Source organism: Pseudorasbora parva, chromosome 20 (assembly GCF_024679245.1).
Source record: "Pseudorasbora parva isolate DD20220531a chromosome 20, ASM2467924v1, whole genome shotgun sequence".
NCBI lineage: Eukaryota > Metazoa > Chordata > Actinopteri > Cypriniformes > Gobionidae > Pseudorasbora > Pseudorasbora parva.
Window position 1 is genome coordinate 19,188,196 of NC_090191.1, and position 22,853 is coordinate 19,211,048.

The 22,853-nt window shown below is 37.2% G+C and overlaps 1 protein-coding gene across 3 annotated transcripts in view; it reads right to left on the reverse strand.

The window, feature by feature from the left end:
• The window catches only part of tbc1d22a (TBC1 domain family, member 22a), a 226,246-nt gene that overhangs the window by 56,971 nt on the left and 146,422 nt on the right, over window positions 1-22,853 (reverse strand). For all 3 annotated transcript variants that reach the window (XM_067428083.1, XM_067428084.1, XM_067428085.1), the window contains 2 exons: window positions 21,101-21,176; window positions 692-819 (listed from right to left, as the gene is read on the reverse strand). In XM_067428083.1, the coding sequence (XP_067284184.1) occupies window positions 692-819; window positions 21,101-21,176 (204 nt within the window). The remainder of the gene's footprint in view (window positions 1-691; window positions 820-21,100; window positions 21,177-22,853) is intronic.

Sequence of the window (22,853 nt, forward strand, 5' to 3'; positions counted from 1 at the left end):
TGCTTCCTGCTGCTGACCAATGGAGATGCAGATTTCATTTTCCAACAGGACTTGGCACCTGAACACAGTGCCAAAGCAACCAGTACCTGGTTTGAGGACCATGGTATCCCTGTTCTTAATTGGCCAGCAAACTCACCTGACCTTAACCCCATAGAAAATATATGGGGTATTGTGAAGAGGAAGATGTGATATGCCAGACCCAATAATGCAGAATAGCTGAATGCCACTATCAGAGCAACCTGGGCTCTCAAAACACCTGAGCAGTGCCAAAGACTGATCGACTCCATGCCACACTGCAACGCTGCAATAATTCAGGCAAAAGGAGCCTAAACTAAGTATTGAGTGCTGTACATGCTCATATTTTTCAGTTGGCCAATATTTCTAAAAATCCTTTCTTTAAGTAATATTTGAATTATCTGATACTGAGTTTGGGATTTCCCTTAGTCGTCAGTTATAATCATCAAAATTAAAAGAAATGAACATTTGAAATATATCAGTCTGTGTGTAATGAATGGATATAATATACAAATGTCACTTTTTGAATGGAGGTAGTGAAATAAATCAACTTTTTGATATTCTAATTATACGACCATAAATAACATTTTCATAAAAAAAAAAAAAAAAAAAAAAAAAAACAGCGCAACTTTTATATGTAATTGATTGCACAAAGACTGTTGAGGTTCTCTTTTACCTGATAAGTGTCCCACAGGCGAATGGTACAGCGTAGAGGAAGTTCTCTCATTAGCAGATTGTTCATCCAGCGGAAGGCAAACTGCAAATACTCCACCTCATACTGCTGCATGTGGCGATGTACCATCTCTGTTCAGGACAAAAACAGCACAATAAATCACCACCATGACGTCAATCACCCTATTAATCTATCACAAACAATTAAAGCATCATTATAATCTCTTCTGTAAAATTGAGACCAAACATTAAAGGACAGACGCTTGGTGGACGCAACAATAACACTTATTCTCCTCGCCGCTTTCCTGCTCACAGACAGTAGACACAGCTCATGCATGACACCCTAATAAAGCCATAAAGAATTTCTCCGTCCATGCCATCATGTACTCGGCGCTGTCATGTAAGCATGAGGTAATTACTCAGCTGTCAGCCCAATGTCTGAGTGTGTTATGTTTGAAGAGAACCGTCAGCTTTATTTATCGGTGTCTCTTTAATCAACACGGATGTGTTACTGATGGGTAGAGTGTGTAACATGCATGACTGCATGTCCCTGCAGAAATATAGGCACATTCATTCGCCTACTGACAAAGGCAATCTTTGGCCATCACATGTATGACAGGTTTTGGTTGGGGGTTGTGGGTGATATACTGAATATTCACAATATATAATTATATGTTATACGTTTGGTAACAGGTCTTCTAACTCTAATTGATGGAGTGTGTAGCTTTTCACTTCTTAGACAACCATGTAGGAGGACACATCATGGCCATATATCAGGATGACAATGTCAAGAATGGTAGGGAGGTAGCATGAAGAAACATTTTCACACATGACTTGGCACCTCTGAAGCTTAAATTCATTGAACGTCTTTGGGTGTGCTGGACCTACTGTAAGATCTTGATCAAAAATAGGTGCACCTCAAAGGAAATAATTAAACAAATAACATTTATGAATTAGGTTTTATTTAATTCTATAAACTATAATACAGATCTGCCAACATTGTCGCTATATGATTAATTAAAATAAGCTGACAACATCACTGTTTTCTCCAGAATGACTGTACAGCCAAATCTAATTTTGTTGCAATATTATCCTGTTTGACACTGTGAAGCTGCTTTGACACAATCGTGATTGTAAAAATGCTATATAAATAAAGTTGATTGATTGATTGACTGAAATAATGAATGTGTATTTTAAATTGGGTAATTTATGTAGTAGAAATGGTGCCTTCTAGACTGAGAAAAAGCAAGCAAATGTATTTTTTGTCTAGATAACTTGCACTTGTCTAGCGAGTCTATCTCGCTATTTCATATTTCAGTGACCCATTTTTATGTTGATTTTGATGTTTGTATTGGATCATTGTCCTGATGGAAGATCCAACCAAGGCCCATTATATGATTTTTTTCTGTTGGTATATGCTAGAATACTTGATGCCATGTATCTAAATAAGATGCCCAGGACATCCAGCAAAAAAGGCCCACAACATTAAAGATACAGCAATATATTTAACTGTAGGCATTGAGTAGTTTTTATACTTGTTTGTATACTGGTGGGTTTGCTGCCAAAATGTTCTATTTTTGTCTTGTTTCATCTGACCATAGAACTCCATAGTTCCATTTGAAGTTACAGCAGAGTCTGGCAAATGAATATGCTGGATTGAAAGCAGAGCATTTTACTTGAATCCTTCCCACGCAACTTGAAGGTGCTGGTTGATATTTTTTGAAGCTTTTATCGATGCTCTGATTTGTGCAATTTTCCAGTTGTGATCCTTAAAGTGTCTTTGGCCACTCAAACTTTTCTCCTCGCTGTGCATTAAGATAATAGACACTCATCCACTTCCAGGCAGATTTGCAACATCTTCAGTTGATTGGAACTTCTTACTTATTGCCCTCATGGTGGAAAATTGAAATTTCAATGTTTTAGCTATATTCTAACAGCCACTTTCAATAATTTGCTGCCTATCTTAATCCTTTAGTTTAAACAGTTGTGATGGTTCTCCTTTTTTATGATGGGCCAAACATTTTCAATAACAGACAGATATGGACTGCAGGTAGGCCAGTCAAGTACATCCCTTCTCTGGTGTATAGTGTCTATGAAATCATTCTGATGTAGCACATGGATAATGACGGTTGGCATTGTCTTGCTTCCCATGAACGATGTCATCTGATGGCGGTATACACTCACCTAAAGGATTATTAGGAACACCATACTAATACTGTGTTTGACACCCTTTCGCCTTCATAACTGCCTTAGTTCTGCTTGGCATAGATTCAACAAGGTGCTGAAAGCATTCTTATTAGAATGTTGGCCCATATTGATAGAATAGCATATTGCAGTTGATAGGGTTGAGATCTGGTGACTGTGAATTTGCTCACTGTCATGTTCAAGAAGCCAATTTGAAATGATTCGAGCTTTGTGACATGGTGTATTATCCTGCTGGAAGTAGCCATCAGAGGATGGGTACATGGTGGTCATAAAGGGATGGACATGGTCAGAAACAATGCTCAGGTAGTCTGTGGCATTTAAACGATGCCCAATTGGCACTATGGGGCCTAAAGTGTGCCAAGAAAACATCCCCCACACCATTACACCAACACACAATACCAGCAGTCTGCACAGTAGTAACAAGGCATGATGGATCCATGTTCTCATTCTGTTTATGCCAAGTTCTGACTACTATCTGAATGTCTCAACAGAAATCAAGACTCATCAGACCAGGCAACATTTTTTCCAGTCTTCAACTGTCCAATTTTGGTGAGCTCGTGCAAATTGTAGCCTCTTTTTCTTATTTGTAGTTGAGATAAGTGGTACCCGGTGGGGTCTTGCTGTTGTAGCCCATCCGCCTCAAGGTTGTGCGTGTTGTGGCTTCACAAATGCTTTGCTGCATATCTCGGTTGTAAGGAGTGGTTATTTCAGTCAAAGTTGCTCTTCGATCAGCTCGAATCAGTCGGCCCATTCTCCTCTGACCTCTAGCCTCAACAAGGCATTTTCACCCACAGGACTGCCGCATACTGGATATGTTTCCTTTTTCACAACATTCTTTGTAAACCCTAGAAATGGTTGTGCGTTAAAACCCCCGTAACTGAGCAGATTGTGAAATACTCAGACCGGCCCATATGGCACCAACAATCACAAGCAATTGCCAATGCGATTGGTTTGTTCGATTTTCAATGGTACCTTCACACATATGCAAGTCACCCATACCAATTGCACTGATGCACCCACACAATGACATGTTTACTTTTGCACCTGTTGTTGAAGGAAGTCGGGATCCCTTTCATCTGAAACATGGACTCATCCGATCGCAGCACACATTTACAGTCTTTTGGACCATCTGAGATGAGCTTGTGCCCAGAGAACTCAGCTCCATCTCTGAACAGAACCGATGTATTGCTTTCTCCTTGTGTAACAGAGTTCATGTTAGATTTCTTGATACGGCGGCAAACTGTGTTAAGTGACGATGGTTTTCCAAAGTGCTCCTGAGCCCATGTGGCTATTTTTAACAGTGGCATTTTGATTCCTCATGCAATGCCATCTGAAGGCTCGAAGTTCACACACATTCAACAAAGGGCTCCTGCCTTGCCCTACATGGACTGAGTTTTCTCTGGAACTCTTTTTTACAACATTATTTATGGTACATGGTGACAGACCTTATTTAGGTCTTTTTAGGTCGTTGCAATCTTGCATTGAAAAAATGTAAATGTTAATTTTTTTGACAATTCTCTCCTGATATTTGGCACAAACTGATGAGCCATGAGCCATCTCTGCTTGCAAAGCCTGATATGCCATTTCTAAAGAGTTTAACTGGGATATTCTATAATCTTTTCACTATTATTTTGCCTCTGTTTCAACATTTTGTGAAACAAAAAGTGTGTAGCAGCCATCAAAACCAAAATGTATTTATATTTAAAAAATACAATTAATTTGCCTAGAGAAAACATTGGAAATGAGTGGGCTAAATAAAGGTTTGGGATAATTAACAAATCAGATTCTTGATTTTATTGCATTTTACAAAATTACCCAAATTTACTGGAATTGTGGTTGCATATACAGTGTATATCAATCCCTAGCTGCAAGCTTGCACACACACCCATGTCGAAGATCAGCTTCTGTCAACTCTCACACTTGCCTTGACATGTCTTTCTCACATCCAACTCTCCTGAATAAACAACTTATACTCATTAACGCTGAATACATCTCACTGCCAAGAAACGGAAGCGATAGACTGACGAAACAAACACATCAATTTTGCTAATAAGCATTGCAAAAAAAAAAAAAAAAAAAAAACATTTTTAACCTAATTATGTCCAAGACAAAGAAAACCAAAAATAAATTAAAACTCCTATTTTAAAATTATATTCTAAGTTTATTTTGAGAGTGTATGTATGCATGGGGTTAATATTGCATTTCAAAACATTTTAAATCTTTTTCATTGATCGTTTTGACAGTGAATCTAAAATGTAATGTAATGTAAATGTATAAGTCAAATGATTAAAATTATTAATCACACAGACGTCTACAATTAATCATTATTAATAACACAACATTATAATTTGTGTTTGAATACATCAAGTTTTGGTCAAGATCTTATATTGACAGTGCAAGAGTCAAGCACTCTGTAAAGTCTCCTCCAGCACATCACAAAGACTTTCAATGAATTAAGATCTAAATTTAAGATAAGAGCAGAAACATCTTGAGATTGTCATCCTGGAATATGGCCATGATGTGTCTCCGTACACGGTTGTTTAAGAAATTAAAAGCTACACACTCCATCAATAAGTGTTAGAAGAACTGTTGCTAAATATATGACATGCTAGAAACATAATAATTCCTGCAATAATGATCCAATCATAGACTCAAAAGCACTTGACAATTCAATACTTTTTTTTGGGATGATCAGTGTATGTAAACTGTATACACTCTTCATATAGAGAAGGAGCAAGTCACTGTCAATACAGCTATAAAGTAAAGAACAAAAATATTTTTTCATGAGATAGAATATGTCTTTCCATGTTCTTTCTAAAGTAAAAATGTCCCCACAAGGATTTTTGATTTGTGAAACTTTGTGGGGGCATTTTGTCCCTATAATGTAGGGTTTACCTGAACCACACACACACACACACACGCATACGCACACACACAAGGGGGAGGGGGGGGGACATATTTCAGGTAGTCTAATAAAAAAAAGTAAAAGTAAAATATATTAGAATAAGCATTGCAGCTTTATTAGCAGAATAAGGATTTTCAGCATTTTCTTGTATGCTCTTTCCACCTTCAATGCCGCAAAACGCATGCAGGTTCTGAGGGGGATAGGGAACAGGCATAGGTCAGAGTTCACAGAAAGACAAGTGAGCTGTTTGCCATGATTCTGCTGAGCAATGGACTTCTGCTCGACTTCTGCCCCCGCCCATCTATCCCATAATTACATCTGCACTGACCCTCTATCTCGCCTTTGCTGCATTTCCAGCCAAAACCTGCTCACACACTAAGAGAAAGAGGGGGTGTCTACCTTCAGGGGCGAGCAGCTGTATCTGTACATGAACCATACAGGCGGAACAGGACATTATCATTAACTAAAACTAAAATTAAAACCAAAACCATGATGTGAAAATCATTTCATTACTTGAAATAATTGTTAATTGATATATATGAGGGCTGTCAAGCGATTCAAATTTTTAATCTACTTAATTACATGATGTGCCAAATAATTAATCCAATTAATCACAAATTAATCGCACATCAAATTTGCCTGATAAATTACCCCCAAAAGATAACATAAAATTTATTACACAAACTTTCAGGCTACAACGGCCATGATTTTTTCTTCTTCTTTTTTTTTTTTCCTTTCTGAATTGGTATTTAGATACATTTTCAGACCATTTATTGCAGCTCAGATATGGCATGAATGCATTCACTGCAATTACAATTACAGTTTTTTAAGCTGTGCAATACATTAAAGCCACTTAAAAAATAAAAAATCAAACTATAGCATAGTGCTATTTAAGCACGTCTTACATTTCATTTATGCACAGGCTGTGAGGTTTTTTATATATATATAGTAATATATATAAGTATAAGAAAACATCGCTCTGAATTTACAGTGTTAAGGAAATCATATAATAGTAGCATTTCTATCATAAAGAAGTAACCAGATACTAAATATTAATTTGACATTTCAATAACATTTTAAGATTTTGAGCTGTAAAGTGTAACAACAACAAGCACCAGGCAAATGGTGCCCTTTGCAGGCATTTGTTTTAACACATCATGTACATACAGTGGCTATGGAAAGTATTTAGACCCCCTTACATTTTTCACTCTTTATTATATTGCAGCCCTTTGCTAAAATCATTTAAGTTAATTTCACTATGACCTCGTGATTCTCTTTTGCTCTGACATGAACTGAGATCTGTAAGGTCTTATACAGAGAGGTGTGTGGCTTTCCTAATCAAGTCCAATCAGTATAATCAAACACAGCTGGACTCAAATGAAGGTCTAGAACCATCTTAAGGATGATCAGAAGAAATGGACAGCACCCGAGTTAAATATATGAGTGTCACAGCAAAGGGTCTAAATACTTAGGAACATGTGATATTTCAGTTTTCCTTTTTTAATAAATCTGGAAAAAATGATAACAATTCTGTTTTTCTGTCAATATGGGCTGTGCTGTGTACATTAATGAGAAAAAAGAAAAAAAGGCTGATGATTTTAGCAAATGGCTGCAATATAACAAAGAGTGAAAAAATGTAAGGGGGTCTGAATACTTTCCGTACCCACTGGAAGTTGATTATTGTTTTTAGGACATGGCAATGTATTTTAAGTGTTGTTCAATAAAACCATATGATTACTTGCTTTTGATACTTGAAGCAATTATTATTGCCTCATTGTTATTATATATTTATTTTAATGTATTGTACGCTCATGGCTATTTTTATTACCACCACCACCACAAAAAAAAAAAAAAAAAAAAAAAAAGTGATTACGCGAAAAATATTCGACCTATAATCGACCTATTACTCGATTACCAAATAACCATTAGTAAAAGCACTATTTTTGTGTGTCAAATTTCCGTTAATTTCGGACCAGGACACTTTTTCATGCATCATTGGTTCAATTCTCTGAATATGTATACGTGATTATTTATTCACTGATTCACTTTGAATGCACAATGAATTTGAACCCCGATCTGGAGACAGTTGACACTAGCCACCGTCATTGCACTGTCAAGATTGTACAGATAACATTTATCATTATGGCAGAAAACTACTTCCTGTGCTTGTTCATAAGCTATAAGTCAATAAAACCAGTGTTCAGAATTTCATGTGGACTGCTTTTAATCTGACATTTTTTCACATCCACATCCTCAGTCAAAGGGTTGATTCATGCAAAGTAAATGGAAAACAGGCATGTATAATGCACACATTTATCAGGGACTAAGGCAGCACAACAACTTTCTTTCTTTCTTTCTTTCTTTCTTTCTTTCTTTCTTTCTTTCTTTCTTTCTTTCTTTCTTTCTTTCTTTCTTTCTTTCTTTCTTTCTTTCTTATTTAAATTTGGTCCAAAAGACCCCTTCCCTTTTATGAGACAGATCTGCTTTTTTTTTCTGTGATCCTGCTTTTCGGATTACAGTGTGATCAGCAGAAATCAAGGACACTGATACAAATTATTCATTGAGGCTGTAACTTTAACATATTAAAGTAGATAAAGTACATATTAAACATATTGAGTACTTTTTTTTGCAAATACATTTTTGTTACATTACTTGGAAAATTTGAGTAGCTCACTTAATTTGGATTTGCAGCAAAAACATATTTTGTATAATTATATATCACACTTCTTAACCTAAGTAATCTAGACAAGGCTTTGTACTATTTAAGTTACAATTACTTAAAATATTTACTGCTGGATTTGGCTGATGCAATGAACCATTTTATGACGACATTTTTCTATAATGCAACATAAATCTAGCATTTTTTTTCATATCTTTGAGTAATTCTATAACAGCATTGTCTACATTGGGTGTGACCGTTGTTGCAAGGATGTTTGCTGATTGATCAATATTATACTTAAATGAACATTTTGTCACAACTTAACTTTATTGAGTACAATCTACTATATTTAAAAAATAAATAAAGTAAAAACATTACTAAGTAATGTTTTTTTAACATTAGTAAAACATTATTTTTTTGTAGTGTATATTCAATTCTATTCTGGTCCAAATTTACCTGAAAACAAGTTGGATATACATTTTTTTTGCGACATGACAAAAGTTAAGAGTGGTATTGAAATCCATGCAATTCTTGCGTCAATCCAACTCAATATTTGCCTTAGCTGCTCTGCTGAATTCCCACAGAGAGGATGACGACAGAAAAAAAAAAAGGGGCCTGGCCTTAATACAATATCAATCACCTTGTATAAATATTTAATTTATAATATATACGCATCATACAATTTAATCATGTACTAATTTATAATAATCTAAATGTAGTATTTACATTTAATATTAATAAAATTGATACAATTAATCAATTAAAATAACACATTCAATAATTTTCAATTTATTTTAAAAAGTAAAATAGATGTTCACCTCTATTTCGACCTCTTGCCTTCATAATTAATTGACATGCAATTATACACTGAACTTGACTGCAGCTTTATTCAAGGAATAAAGCTAGATCAAGGAGAAAAAAAAGATTTCAGCAACAAATCTAAATTGGGCAATTTTATTTACAGTTCAGTGCAAGATACTTTCATGTTCGGCAGTGGAAGAAACTGCCAAGAGAAATCAAAGGAATTAAAGTAATAGTTCAACCAAAAATGAAAACTCTGTTATTCCTCCCCTTCTCCTGCTTCAAAACCTGTATGACTTGCTTTCTTCTGTGGAACATAAAAGCTGATATTTTGAGAAACGAGTCAGTGTTGCTTGGTTCATATAATATAAGTCAATGGTCACACAATGGTTTTAATCTTCAAAATATTTCATTTTATGTTCCACAGAAGAAAGAACGTCATACAGGCTTGGAACGATGACGGCATTTTCATTTTTGGGTGAACTATCCATTTAAGATGTCCAGACAGAGAAATGACAACAAAAAGAAATCAGAGAGCTTTGTTTTATACCAGCTGAGGTTTTCTGTTGGGGTCAGAAGAGAAAATGTGATGTTCAAAGCCACGCTTGTAAAAAAAGAAGAAGAAGAAGAAAAAAAAAATACCCTCAGACATCAGGTGTCATTCAGGTTATCAGCATTTCTTTTTTCCCCTCATCATTTTCTAAGGAGTCTCTGTGCTGCTTCACCTGAAATGTTAATGTGAGCTTTATAACCTTATATGATTTGTGTGGAAAAAGCCCACATTGTGTCCTCATTTACATAAATAAATTCACCTTGAGCAATTTGCATGCTGATGAACCTCAATGTATTCATACAAAACAGACGAGATAAGAGGAAACAGTGTTCACGTTCTGGGGCGCTTCTGACGAACAGAATTGTTTTAGCGTTAAACAACTCTTATGGGCTATCGTCTAATATGACTGCTAATTACTACAAGCCCTCGAACGAAGTGAAAGCGTACGGTGACAATAGTGTGTTTGGTTTCCTAATGAGAGTTGAGTGTGAGGGTGAACGAGACATGAAGCAAGAGAGAGAGAGAGAGAGAGAGAGAGAGAGAGAGAGAGAGAGAGAGAGAGAGAGAGAGAGAGAGAGAGAGAGAGAGAGAGAGAGAGAGAGAGAGAGAGAGAGAGAGAGAGAGAGAGAGAGAGAGAGAGAGAGAGAAAGGAAGAAGAGATTTCTTGCACATTCAACAGTATATATAATAAAAGGATATTCAATAAAACGTTACAATCTAATTTACATATATACATATATATGCATAATTTTAACATGTTAAACATGATGTGATTTATACTACACACTGGGTCTCTGCCCATCAATGCTGTACATATTTGATTAAAATACAGTAAAAACAATAACATTGTGAAATATTAGTGTAATTTAAAATAACTGTTTCCATCGTAATATTTCAATGCAATCATTACTCCAGTCTTCAGTGTCACATAATCCTTCCGAAATCATTATAACATGCTCAAGAACCATTTATTACTGAACAGAAATATTTTATAACATTCTACATGTATTTACTGTTGATCAATTTAATGCATCCCATGGGAATGTTGTTAATTTCTTTTCTTTTTTTTTCCTTCTTTTTTTATCTTACCTAAACTTTTGAACAACAATCATGGTTTCCAAAAAAATATTAAGCAGAAAAACAGTTTTCAACATTGATAATAGTAATAATAATACTTGAGCACCAAATCTGCATATTATAATGATTTCTGAAAGGTCATGTGACGCTGAAGGCTTTTTCAATTAAAACAGAAAAGAGTTATTTTACATTGCAATACTATTTCAAGATATTATAGTTTTACTGTATTTGTAATCAAACAAATGCAGCCTAAATAAAAGACTTCTTTCAAAAACATTACAAAAAGGTAACTTATTCCAGGCCTATGGCCAGTAGTGTATAAATATTCTGTGTGGTTTGGTTTGGGTGTTGCTAGGTGGTTGTTAGGGTGTTGTGGATGGTTGTTAGGTGGTTTCTTATCTGTCTAGACAAAGGAAGCCACCCAAAAATCAAGATTTCACATTTTTTTCATACTTGTCTCGGGGGATGTGATTAACTCCCTAAATTGTGCGACTGTGCTATTACTTTTGTTCGACTGCTTTTTTGGTGGTTAAAAAATAACAAAAGAAAGCACAAAAAAAAAAAAAAAAAAGACCTCCCAGACAATGGATCCCAAACCCTTATATTATTAAAAAGACATGGGAAATCAAACAACCTATTGTTGTCCAGCTTCAGCATCATGGCTAATCTAGTTTATCTAGATCAAGATTGTCGTGGACCACAGTGATCAGACTCAGTCAAACCTATTATGGGAAAGACATGTGGAAGTGAAGTCACCCTCAAAGAGTAACAGAGATATACATCTTTGCTCTTCTCTTTCCATGCTCTTCTCCATATAAGACAACTTCCTGCCTATTCTCTGTCCTCATTTATCTAGCAGTCCGATCTATGTATTAAATTCAATTGTGAGCATATTCTTATTTCCAAGCCAGTTTAAAGACATTGAAAAATGAAAGTGCAGCTACAGAACAATGAAACTTCAGCTGATCTGGAGGTTGGGCATGGTCATTGATCACAAAAATGATGCTTGATGCGCGAGTAACACATTGGAATAAAGCCCACAGCGAAACGTATTCTGTCAAGATACCAACCGACTGTCAAGTCATACAATAGATCTACTCGGTTACCCTTTAAATGCTCAAGCTTATTACAGCAGGATGGATTCTGATTGGATGACAATGTTTTTTTATCGTTCATCAGCTGGATAAAATCGTTCTGAAAGTGGTTTCAACAATATAATTTATCTGTACTGTTATCATTATAGTGGTGGTGTGAACGCTGCAATTCTTTAATATTGGGAATTAATTTTGAAACTATATATTTATTGATATATTTATATTTATATTATAGAGTTAAAAGCTACAGGCCTCCAAACTTTGTGTGAATTCAGATTAGCTCAAGAATAGTGTGTAAAGCGTTTCATGGAATGGGTTTCCATGGCAGAGCATCTGCATCTAAGCCTTACATCACCAAGTGCAATGTAATGTGTCAGATGCAGTGGTGTAAAGCACACCACCACTGGACTCTAGAGCAGTGGAGACAATGTTCTCTGGAGTGACTAATCACACTTCTCTGTCTGGGAATCCAATGGTTGAGTCTGGGTTTGACAGTTGCCAGGAGAACAGTACTTGCCAGATTGGATTGTGCCAAGTTTAAAGTTTGGTGAAGGGGGGATTATGGTGTGAGATTGTTTACCAGGGATTGTGCTTGTCCTCTTAGTTCCAGTGAAATTAACTCTTAAAGGATTAGTTCACTTCAAAATTTGAATTTCCTGATAACTTACTCACCCCCATCTCAAGATGTTTATGTCTTTCTTTCTTCAGGAGAAAAAGTTTTTTTAAGGAAAACATTCCAGGATTTTAATCCATAAAATTGACTTCTATGACAACCAATGGGTTGAAGGTCCAAATCAATGCCGTTTCAAAGGGCTTCAGGCGAGGAATAGGGTCTTATCTAGTAAAATGTATATACTTTCTGACTAAAATTGCTCATCTTTTTTTATTATTATTATTTTTATTTAAATTGCAGATGGTTTCACTAGATAGCACCCTATTCCTTGTCTGGGATTGTGGGGAGCCATCTGGAGCCCTTCAAAGCCCTTTGAAACTGCTTTGATTTAGACCTTCAACCTGTTGGTTGCCATCAAAGTCCATTATAATGAATAAAATTCCTGGAATGTATTTCTTAAATAAAAAAAAAAAAAAAAAAAAAAAAAAAAATCTACCTTAATTTCTTTTTGACTGAAGACAGACAGACATGAACACCTAGAGATTGGGTGAGTAAAATATCAGGACATTTTCATTTTAAAGTGAACTAATCCTTTAATGCTTCAGCATACCAAGACAGCATAGCCCCTTCCTGTTCCAGCATGACTGCGCACCAGTGTACAAAGCAAGGTCCATAACGACATGGATGAGTGAGTTTGGTGTGGGGAAACTTGAGTTGGCCTACGGATTAAGAATGGGATGTCATTAAAGTTCATCTGCATGTAAAGGTCATGCAAAGATCTTTAAAAATTCTTATTTATTCAAGGTGTAAATAAAATGTACTACTAATAATTATAATATTTAATAATACACAGTATTAATCCAAACCCGCAGGCATTTCTTGACAATCATTATGATGGTTAAAGCTGTGGGTGAAAGTTTAAAAAGGTGTTTCACCACAGCATGTAATTATGAGAACAGGAAGTGGAAATGGCCACATCTTGAAGGTGGTTATGGTGTTAAAAAATCCTATAAAAAGCGCTTGCGGCTCTTTTGAAAAGCAGGCAGATAATTAAAGCCTAGGATCACTCTACGGTGAGGAAATTGGCAGGCCGCTTAGGGCCTGGTGGAGAAGGAAATGTAAAAGAAATCAATGTAGCTCTTTGAAAGCTTGATCTGTCACAATGACTTCAGAGGACCAGAGATTTTATTTTCTAACTCAGAGCAAGAGACAGTGAACCAAGTTCGAAATGCAGCGAGAAATAGAGAGGTCTTCATTGTAAAAATTCAACATTGCACTACAGGCAAAGGCTTGACAAAAATGAACCATGACAAAATGCATGGGGGTTACGCATGAAAGTACATCTGCATGCACGTCATACAGCCAAAGGACACAAAAAGACCTCACACACATCAGACAAACTGGTGTTATAACGTCTGGTTTTCAATCCGCAGTGTTGTTCTCAGTGGAAATGAATGGCTTCCTTGCTCTTTAGCTTACCTGACAGCAAGGCACAGTGCAAAGTCCACGAGTGAAGTTTCCATGACGATAAAACGACGGTCTTTCTATAGCACTGACATTTAAAATTATATATGTGCACATACTAGTATCATTAGCTATTATGTGTTATTTCAGTCAAACTCCACAGCACTTTCACAGAAGTCTGTGAGCAAGGAAAGTCAATTTTTTCTCAAGCCTTACCTCCATATATAATCCCAGTTCAAGAAATGTTAGAACTACATAATCAATTATGCTGGAAAGTCATCCAGTTGTGATTTAGAAGTGTCAAGTCAAGCAACAGTATATTTATTGCATATGAGTATAAACACGATGCAATTTATTTGTGTCGGTGTCAGAAAACAAACAAACAAATTAAATAAAAATTATATGTTGAAAGGAGGACTAGAAACGATGGGCCGGATCCATATTTACTGTTCAGAATTTCATAAACTTAGGGGCTGGCAACTTTTAACTTGGGCTAGTAAGTAACAACACAAACGCCCTGGCAACCATCCGCAACAAGCTGGCACTGTGGGAGTGAAATTTGTATGAACAAACACACATAAAGTATAACAAAGTATTTTCATGAGCTAATTTGTTTTTAAAGCTTTTGCTCTTATGATTTGATTACAAAGTTTGAGCAAGAGCTCAATTACCAAAAATAATTATTGTAGTCCTAATTAACAGAGCAGATATCACCAAACAGAATGTACAAACAAGTGAAACAGATTTAAAGCGAGCTCACTCTACAGACACCACATCAAACTATGTTCATGCCATCTGGCTGCTCTCTCTATTCAGCTTTACTGGCAAAATGTCACAGGTACAATCTCTATTAATCTCTATGTAACAATCATCAATAATAATTAGTGTACACACACACACACACACACACACACACACACACACACACACACACACACACACACACACACACACACGGTGTGTGATTATACTGTAGTCACGATGGTTTTTATACTGAAGAAACTGTACTTTCTATCCCCCTACACTGGTACATGGTAAATGGACTGCATTCAACAGACCCTATGGCCAACCAAAGTGCTTTACATTTTGTCTCACATTCACCAATTCATACACCGATGGCGATGTCAGCCACGTGAGGCACCAAGAGCAGCTGGGGTTAGGGGTCTTGCTCATGAACACCTCGACACTTGGTCAGGTGGAGCCGGATTGAACCACCAACCTTCCGGTTTGTAGACAATGTACATGAACCACTGAGCCACTGCCGCCCCTGCCCCTAAAAAGTGGGAACATGGGGAATGTCCTCATATTTCACCCATTCCTTGTAATACCTGTCATATCCATGTCATTATACACACTAGTAATTTTCTGGGAAAATACCACACATTATATACATATATATTATATACGTATTGTGCCATATACTGCTTATACAAGGCGGTACACCTGAACAGTTTGATGGGGCTAAAAAGGGACTAAGCATATCAATAAACTCTTTCAAAAGAATCAGATAGTCACACCCATAGTTCTAGTCACTTAGGCTCCGGAATTACAGGATTCTGATGACTTTCTAATGTATTTTGAAACTCTAAACAGGTACATGATGCAATTCTTTCACTTTTCCTCTGCGCATTCATTTCTGCCATTATTCCCGCCAGTGGCTCTCAAAGGCTGCTTCCATAACAAAAAAGCAGGTGTTTTGTAGTCATGACCTTAGCACCTGAGTGGTGCATCTGTATCCGAACATCTGGGTGTGCATGAACACACCGTGCCGATGTAAGCGAGAAGGGACGGACAGCTCACAGCTGCGAGGTCAGAAGACCTTCGGCCTCTCTCTCTTGATGTTCAGGGGCAGCTTTCTGCAGGGAATGCCTGTCATGTCGGTAGGCCGCTGTGGGCCCTGACAAACATGCCCTAGCTCTACCCTGACTGAGCGGAGCCATATGGCGAAGGAAGGCAGAGCGAACGTCCCGTGAACAAAGGTGTTGGAGCATCAAGCGTCTGCAGTGCCACGTACCCTGATCACTACACCGCAGGTCTGGGCTCAGACCTTCCCAGCAGCCGCATGTTCTAAACCCCCAGCCTCATTAGTGCTGGAAGAGGTACCGTAACCTCTGTTCGGGACAGGAGAGTGACCAAGCATGCTACGTGCCTCAGCGTAGCGGCGAAGAAAAGAGTGCAAAAAGGGTTCGCCTGATTGATTTACATCCCCAACTTTATTACTGGGGAGAATATGATGTAAAACACCACGACAGTGCCAGATCTAAGAGCGGCCTGATTAAGGTCGACATGTGCCGTCCTTACAAGGGGGAAATTTGGAAATAATGCGACAGTAATCCAGGCAGCCTGATGAAGATGAGCATGGCAGAAAACCAACTCTCTGGCGACCAGCAATTACACCCTCCCTCTCTGGCACGTCTTTTTTTTTTTTTTTTATATGGAAACTGCAACCCAAACTGAGTGAGGGCCGTTCAGAGGACAAGATAAAGGGATTCTGGAAAGAGAGAGCTGTCGTACATTAAAGATGCAAGGATATGCGCACTTTGACCTTCCAACTGAAATCCTAAGGACTTGTTGTTTCTCATAAGGAAAACGACACAACAAAACTTTCCCTCAGTTGACCGCAGAATATCCCCCCCTTTGGAAAGCAGTGAAAAACCGATAGCTTTTCTGTTGTGACCCTATTTTCTTGGCATGTTGTCCCTGTTGGCCCAGGTGGCAGGAATTAAAACATACTATTGCTATTTGCGTCTTGTCCTACCGAGTCGAACCGAATGATTTATGCTGTGAACACAGCACACCGACCCATAGGTCTAAATCAAGAGAAGTGATTATCTGATGTGGACAAGAAATCCCCACCCAATTGACTCGATCAAATTAGGTTTGATCAAAGTAGATTAACTAAAATGAAGGAGTAATGGGAAATGTGAAAGAGGTGTTTGGCATCTAAACTTCACTCGCAAAAAGCTCATTTCTGTTTGAGCAGCTGTTTGGCCAAGAAACAAAAAGTGGCAATTATTTAAGCAATATCACATGGGCAAGAGTGCTGATATTTAGGCCAACAGCATGTTTGGAGTGAGATATTGCTTTTATCCAACATCTTAATAAAACAGAAGTCAATATTACATTTTAGAAAATACTACCAGTTGCATTACCTCTTTTTGCTCCACCATTGAAAATACATTGCGCATCGCACACTGCTTCCTAACCAGACGTGATGCAATGACAGACACTAAATCTTTTCATCTTTTCTATGTTAATCAGAGTTCCTGTCATCTGCGACAGTAATATGCCATTCATTTTATTAACCATTGTTGGGGGTTCTATTTTTAGAATGGTTTCTATTTCTACGTCATTATGACTGACAGATCAGTTGCAGACTGTGTTTTGTATAAAATTAAAATGGTTTAATTTGACTGTGTATAACCTTTAACAGCCATAATGGAAGTGACAATTGATCATTTAACAAAAGAAACAACAACGTCAAGACTGTGAAACAACTTATGTAAACAAATACGATTGTGTGAGATGGATTGTGATTAATTTTGTCGTGTCTTATGTCTTAAAGCCATGTCGTGTCTAGTGCAGACAGAAAAATAGCTTGTTGCTGAAATATTATCACATCATTACTGATCTAAATCAGAACATTTGCAAATAACCAACACAATCTCATATAATTGTGTAAGGATTTTACGGTTTGGAAAATTAGTAGATTCCAAACAGTTTGTACATTTGTACATTTTCGTACAATCCATTTACCCCAAATGTGATTGCCTCATTTTAAACTGATTTAGACTTCACTTGTTGTCATTTTGAAATAACATGTTTCATTCAAGTAACCCAATACAACTTAACTTTCACTTGGGCTGAATTGGGAGAGTAAATGTTAAATAATTTTAGCAAGATGAGAAAATTGAGATAATTTTAGATATTTAATGTTCTATTATTTTTGGTTTTTAAAGATTTTTGTTATGTAAGTGGCTTTGGGGGTTACCATAGTGGTGAAGTGTTGAGATTGGGTTGAGGACCCGCTAACAATAATTCAAATTGCTTTAATTATAAAGCAACAACTATGGTAAAGCTCTGGTTGAAACCAGTATAACTTCTGGACTGCCAAAACCAGACATCACATGTGTACACAATAGTTACATTTAGTTTGTTGTTACATAAATAAAGGACTAAGCAAAAAACATTAATTCTAGGATTATTTGAATAATTCCATTTAAATGTAAACCATGTACAGTCAAAACTAAATTTATTTCAACCCCTTCAACATGTCTCACATTATCACAGCTTATTCGCTAATTTATTTTAAAATATGACAAGAACTCAGTTAAAGGGTTACTTCAGCGATTAGCATATGGCTTTGTATCAGTAGAAACCCTGGAGTATATTCAAATGATTGTGCTTTCCCCTCTTTTTTATAAAAAAAAAAAAAAAAAAAAAAAAAAATGCAGTCCCTCTCATATCCCCCTGAGACAAGAGATGTATGCATTTTATTTCTGGAAAAATTCCTCCTATGATGCAAATATCGTCAATTTTCAATTGTTTGGCCAAAGGCTAATGTTTGGCCAAAGGCTAAAGACTACAGCCAGCAGAGGGAGCCATTTCCTCATGTTTTAAACCCGCGCATGGGGGATGGGAGATCACACACTCACAGCACAGCTCGCAGCTACAGGCACTCATTTAAACGGAGCTATGGTGAGCAATGTAAGTCTTTTAACTTCTCAAATTAATTTCTATGAAAGTTAAGGTAGCAAAGGCATGAACTGAAACGCACCAGACTGAACTCGCGTTGTGAATATATGCCGCGAGTGTAGTCGCGATTACCTCAGCTCTCATCATGAGCTCATCAGCTCATTTATCTGACTCCTGCAGTTAGTGCTCAGTGCTGTGATACTCGCGCGGTGACTCACTCATTATATTGAACAGACACGTTCAGTTTTTAATTGTAGTGTCTTCAACTCAGTCACAGTAATCAAGTAGGTGGCTTTGGGAATGGCCTCACAGGGCAGCGAAGCATTCTGGGAATTGTAGTCTTTCATCCCCTTGAGACAAAAATAAATTTTCTGTCTTTTCTCAGTCTAGAAGGCACCGAATTCAAAAATAATTTCACATTTCTATTACACTGATGACCCAGTTTAAATACAGATTAATCTTCTCAGCGCTGAAGTACCCCTTTAAACTGTGTCAGAACAAATTCATCTTGATAATGTCAGATAACTTTGATAGAAAGGCATGCAATTGATTACAATTAATCAATCAGCCTTTACATTTAAGTACACACTTAGATAATACCAATTAAGGTCAACTAATTACCAAGGAATGATTCATTTTGTTCAGTCTGTGGTGTAAAAGGTCGCATTAGCAATTAAAGGGAAAAAAAACAAAACATGGTATGTGTAGGACAAAACATGGTCAGGTCAAAGTGTCTGAATAATTTTGGTCACAAAGTTTCAATTTTAGCGGTAGTCCACTGTATGAATATTTTTTGGGTATAATACAGTATGTCAGAGTTTAATTTACTTTGCTATCCTCACTACCCATTACCCCATATCACACCCACTAGTAAAACATTTTTTTTTTGGTTTGACTGTAAGTTAAACTAAAACCATTAATTCAAGTTAAATGAACACCACTGATTCCAGCTAGTTGTACATGGTTGATTCTATTGGGTTTTACTTGTTTCAATCACGTGGAATAACTGTCCATGATTGAACACCTAGTGTAAATGCACTAAATAGTAGGCCATGACTCCAATAAAAAAAAAAATAATAAAAAAAAATAATAATAATAATAATAATAAAAAAATAATAATAAAAAATTAACATCCCTAACGAAAAATAGTCACAGAGCACACAGGTCCGTCAGGATCATTAACTGCAACCTACACAATTAGTCAAAAGCAGAACTTATCATTTAGCTAAAAACTGTGAAGGCAGGCGTCATATGCATGAATCTCAAATATCAATTGTTCCCTTTCATTGGTTTCTTTGCAAGCTGCTTCCAAACCCCATTTGAATGTCTAATAGAAGACATTATCTGTAATCAAGAGTGGCTAAACACAATAAATGTGACAGGCGAAAAGCTCTGGAGCCTGACAATGTGAAGGTTACTCAAGAACAAGCCTGAGTACAAAGACTTCAACTGATAATGCTCAATCACCAGGCTCATTAGACCAAGTTAATGTGCTTGTCTCGATGAAATACATCACATTTCCTGATTCAGAACTGCTAGACTGGTGGAAACTAAAGGCACATCTAGTTTTAGCAGGCTTCAGGGTGGTATACTTTGTTTTCATCTGACAAATGTAGTTACAGTACATCTGCCAAAAGGTAGTCGTCTTCGTGTTCGTAAAAAAAAAAAAAAAAAAGAGTAGAAAAGCAAAAACTATGTTGTAATCAGCTACTTTTCAATCTTATTTCACTCTGACGGGTTCCGCAAATAACTGAATAATCAAACTGGAAGAGACAAGAATGCTTCTGTTAGAGCAAAAGTATAGAATTGAGCAGGCAATCAAAACAAAAGTGGTAGAAAGAACAAGCAGCTCTATATATAGCGTAAACACTGATGAGCGTGAAACACACAAAGTCTCTCTCTTGATTTCCCACACAGACAAAAAGCCAGTGTGGTAAATATATCAACAATATGCTCTGACTGCAGTCTTTCTCTCAGAAATTAAAGCAATCATTGGGTCTAATGCGGGCTGAGGAGATAGAGGCCTTGTGCGGGAGGAGAGGAGAGGGCTTCCTGTCTCCGAGAAATGGGCATTGAATTCTGATTACGGCCACCTAATAGAAAGTAATGAGAAAGGCTTATGCTCCAGTGCCTTTTGCTTTCCTGGCCAGAGCAGCGAGCGCTCTCCACTAAAGGCCAAAGCACTGGTGCACTGATTGGGGCTGACACTGCAGCTGGGGTGGGGGTGGGGGGTATGGTTTAGTCAGAGACAGAGAGAGATAAAGAGAGAGAGAGAGAAAAAAGGACACAGGCAGAAAAAAAAGAGAATATGGAGGCTAGTAGACTATGCTTCACTGAGGCTACGCACCATCAATCCGGCTGACCAGCTCCTCCAGCGCCTTTACTTTCCTCTGAATACCAGGCTGGGCAAAGGTGTAGTTGTCCTTGAGAGAAAAGAGAGAAAGATGAGCAACTTAAAACTGTAGACATATTTGCACACTTAAATATACTGTATGATGTAAACACAAATTCAGTCACCAATTTTTTTTTTGGTGCACTGGCAATGTATAATTTCTAGTAGATTCAACATGCACAGTATTATTGCTGTAAGAAATAGTTAGTAAATGTAATGGTTACATAATACCTGGGATCTAGCTAGAGAACACAATGAAACACTGAAAACAGCACATACATATGTACACGTATGTACAAATACATGCACCGCTGCCCATCAGCACTGGGAAAGAAATGGTATGCTGGCGGAACTCAACTGCGTGCTGGGAATAGTGATCCCTATAATTAAGTGATAATATTCATCAAGGTCCTGTGGCCCACAGTGCAGCTTAATTACCACATTTATTTCAGCCTATGTTAAAAGACCCTTCTTGACCAGACAGCTACTTAAGAGACCCCCCACCCACCTCAATCTCTCCCCAAGCCTCAGTGGGATTCCCTTTGCGCTCCCAATGGAGGGAACTTAGGCTAGCTATACTCCTCAAAGAAACTGAGCACAGGTTCATCTGTCAAGAGCCAGCGTAAAACAAGCTGTGGTTTAGTGATGATAAATTGGGTGTTCGCTCTGCTGAGATTGTCAGCCATGGATACAATCAAGAGAAGCTGAAGACCCATCATTCACAGCAACAAAACTGCTGATGTGAAAGAGGTATGCGTACAAGGAAAATAACAGACTGAGTGTGCATGTTTGCATTGTATGCGAGAAGGATACTCAACCATAAACGGGTGCAAAGATACCTGCTGGGAAAACTCCCCTTAAGCTAAACTGCATGAGGAAAAGATGCAGCATGCAACAGAGTAAGTTAATAACTTAGAAGGTCACATAAATGTGTGTGTAGGACAGAGTAGAGCAAAAAAAAAAAAAGGAAAAAGAAAAAAGAACAGGTTTTAGGATAGCCTAAGCGCTTTTGCTTTCAACCTTCACTGACTAAATTTTTAATCTCTCATACTCATTTACTGGAATGCATGGCAAGACAGAAGCTGCTCTTATTTTTAGATGAAGTTTAACATCGAAATCACTTGCCATAATGACCATGAGAATGGATGACTTCATTGGAAAAATTGAGAGACGACAGTTTGAGTGACAATAATGGTGACACCTTATCAAGCAGTCTGAGTTATATCATACTTAATGGGGACACCTTCATACAAACTCTTGAAACTTAAGTACGTTTAGTAGTAAAAGAGATTCGTAATTGTATAGAAGCTACATTCAAATGTCCGCTTGCCTTTCCCTTGGCATTAACTTGCAATGATATATGTATTATCTGTCTTCATACTCCAATCAGTTTTCACTGGACCAACCTCAAGTAGTTCTTTTGAGGGATCCAAAATGTGTCAAGAGGTAATGAGTGTAGGAGAGTTAATTATACACTTTGGACAATCACCTAATTGCTTGCCAAATATCGTGGTCCCCTGTGCTTTGGAAACCCCAACAAGTGCAAATACCCTGGACTGAACAAAGAGATGGATTTTCGTAATCAGTCTTCAACTTGCAAAGGTGGACAGACAGATATTCTGCACTGTGTGAGTAGGTCTTTGGCTCCACCTTTGATGAGACTTCAGAGAGTCCGGATGCTTTAATGTAGCCTGGGAGCAGCTGAGGC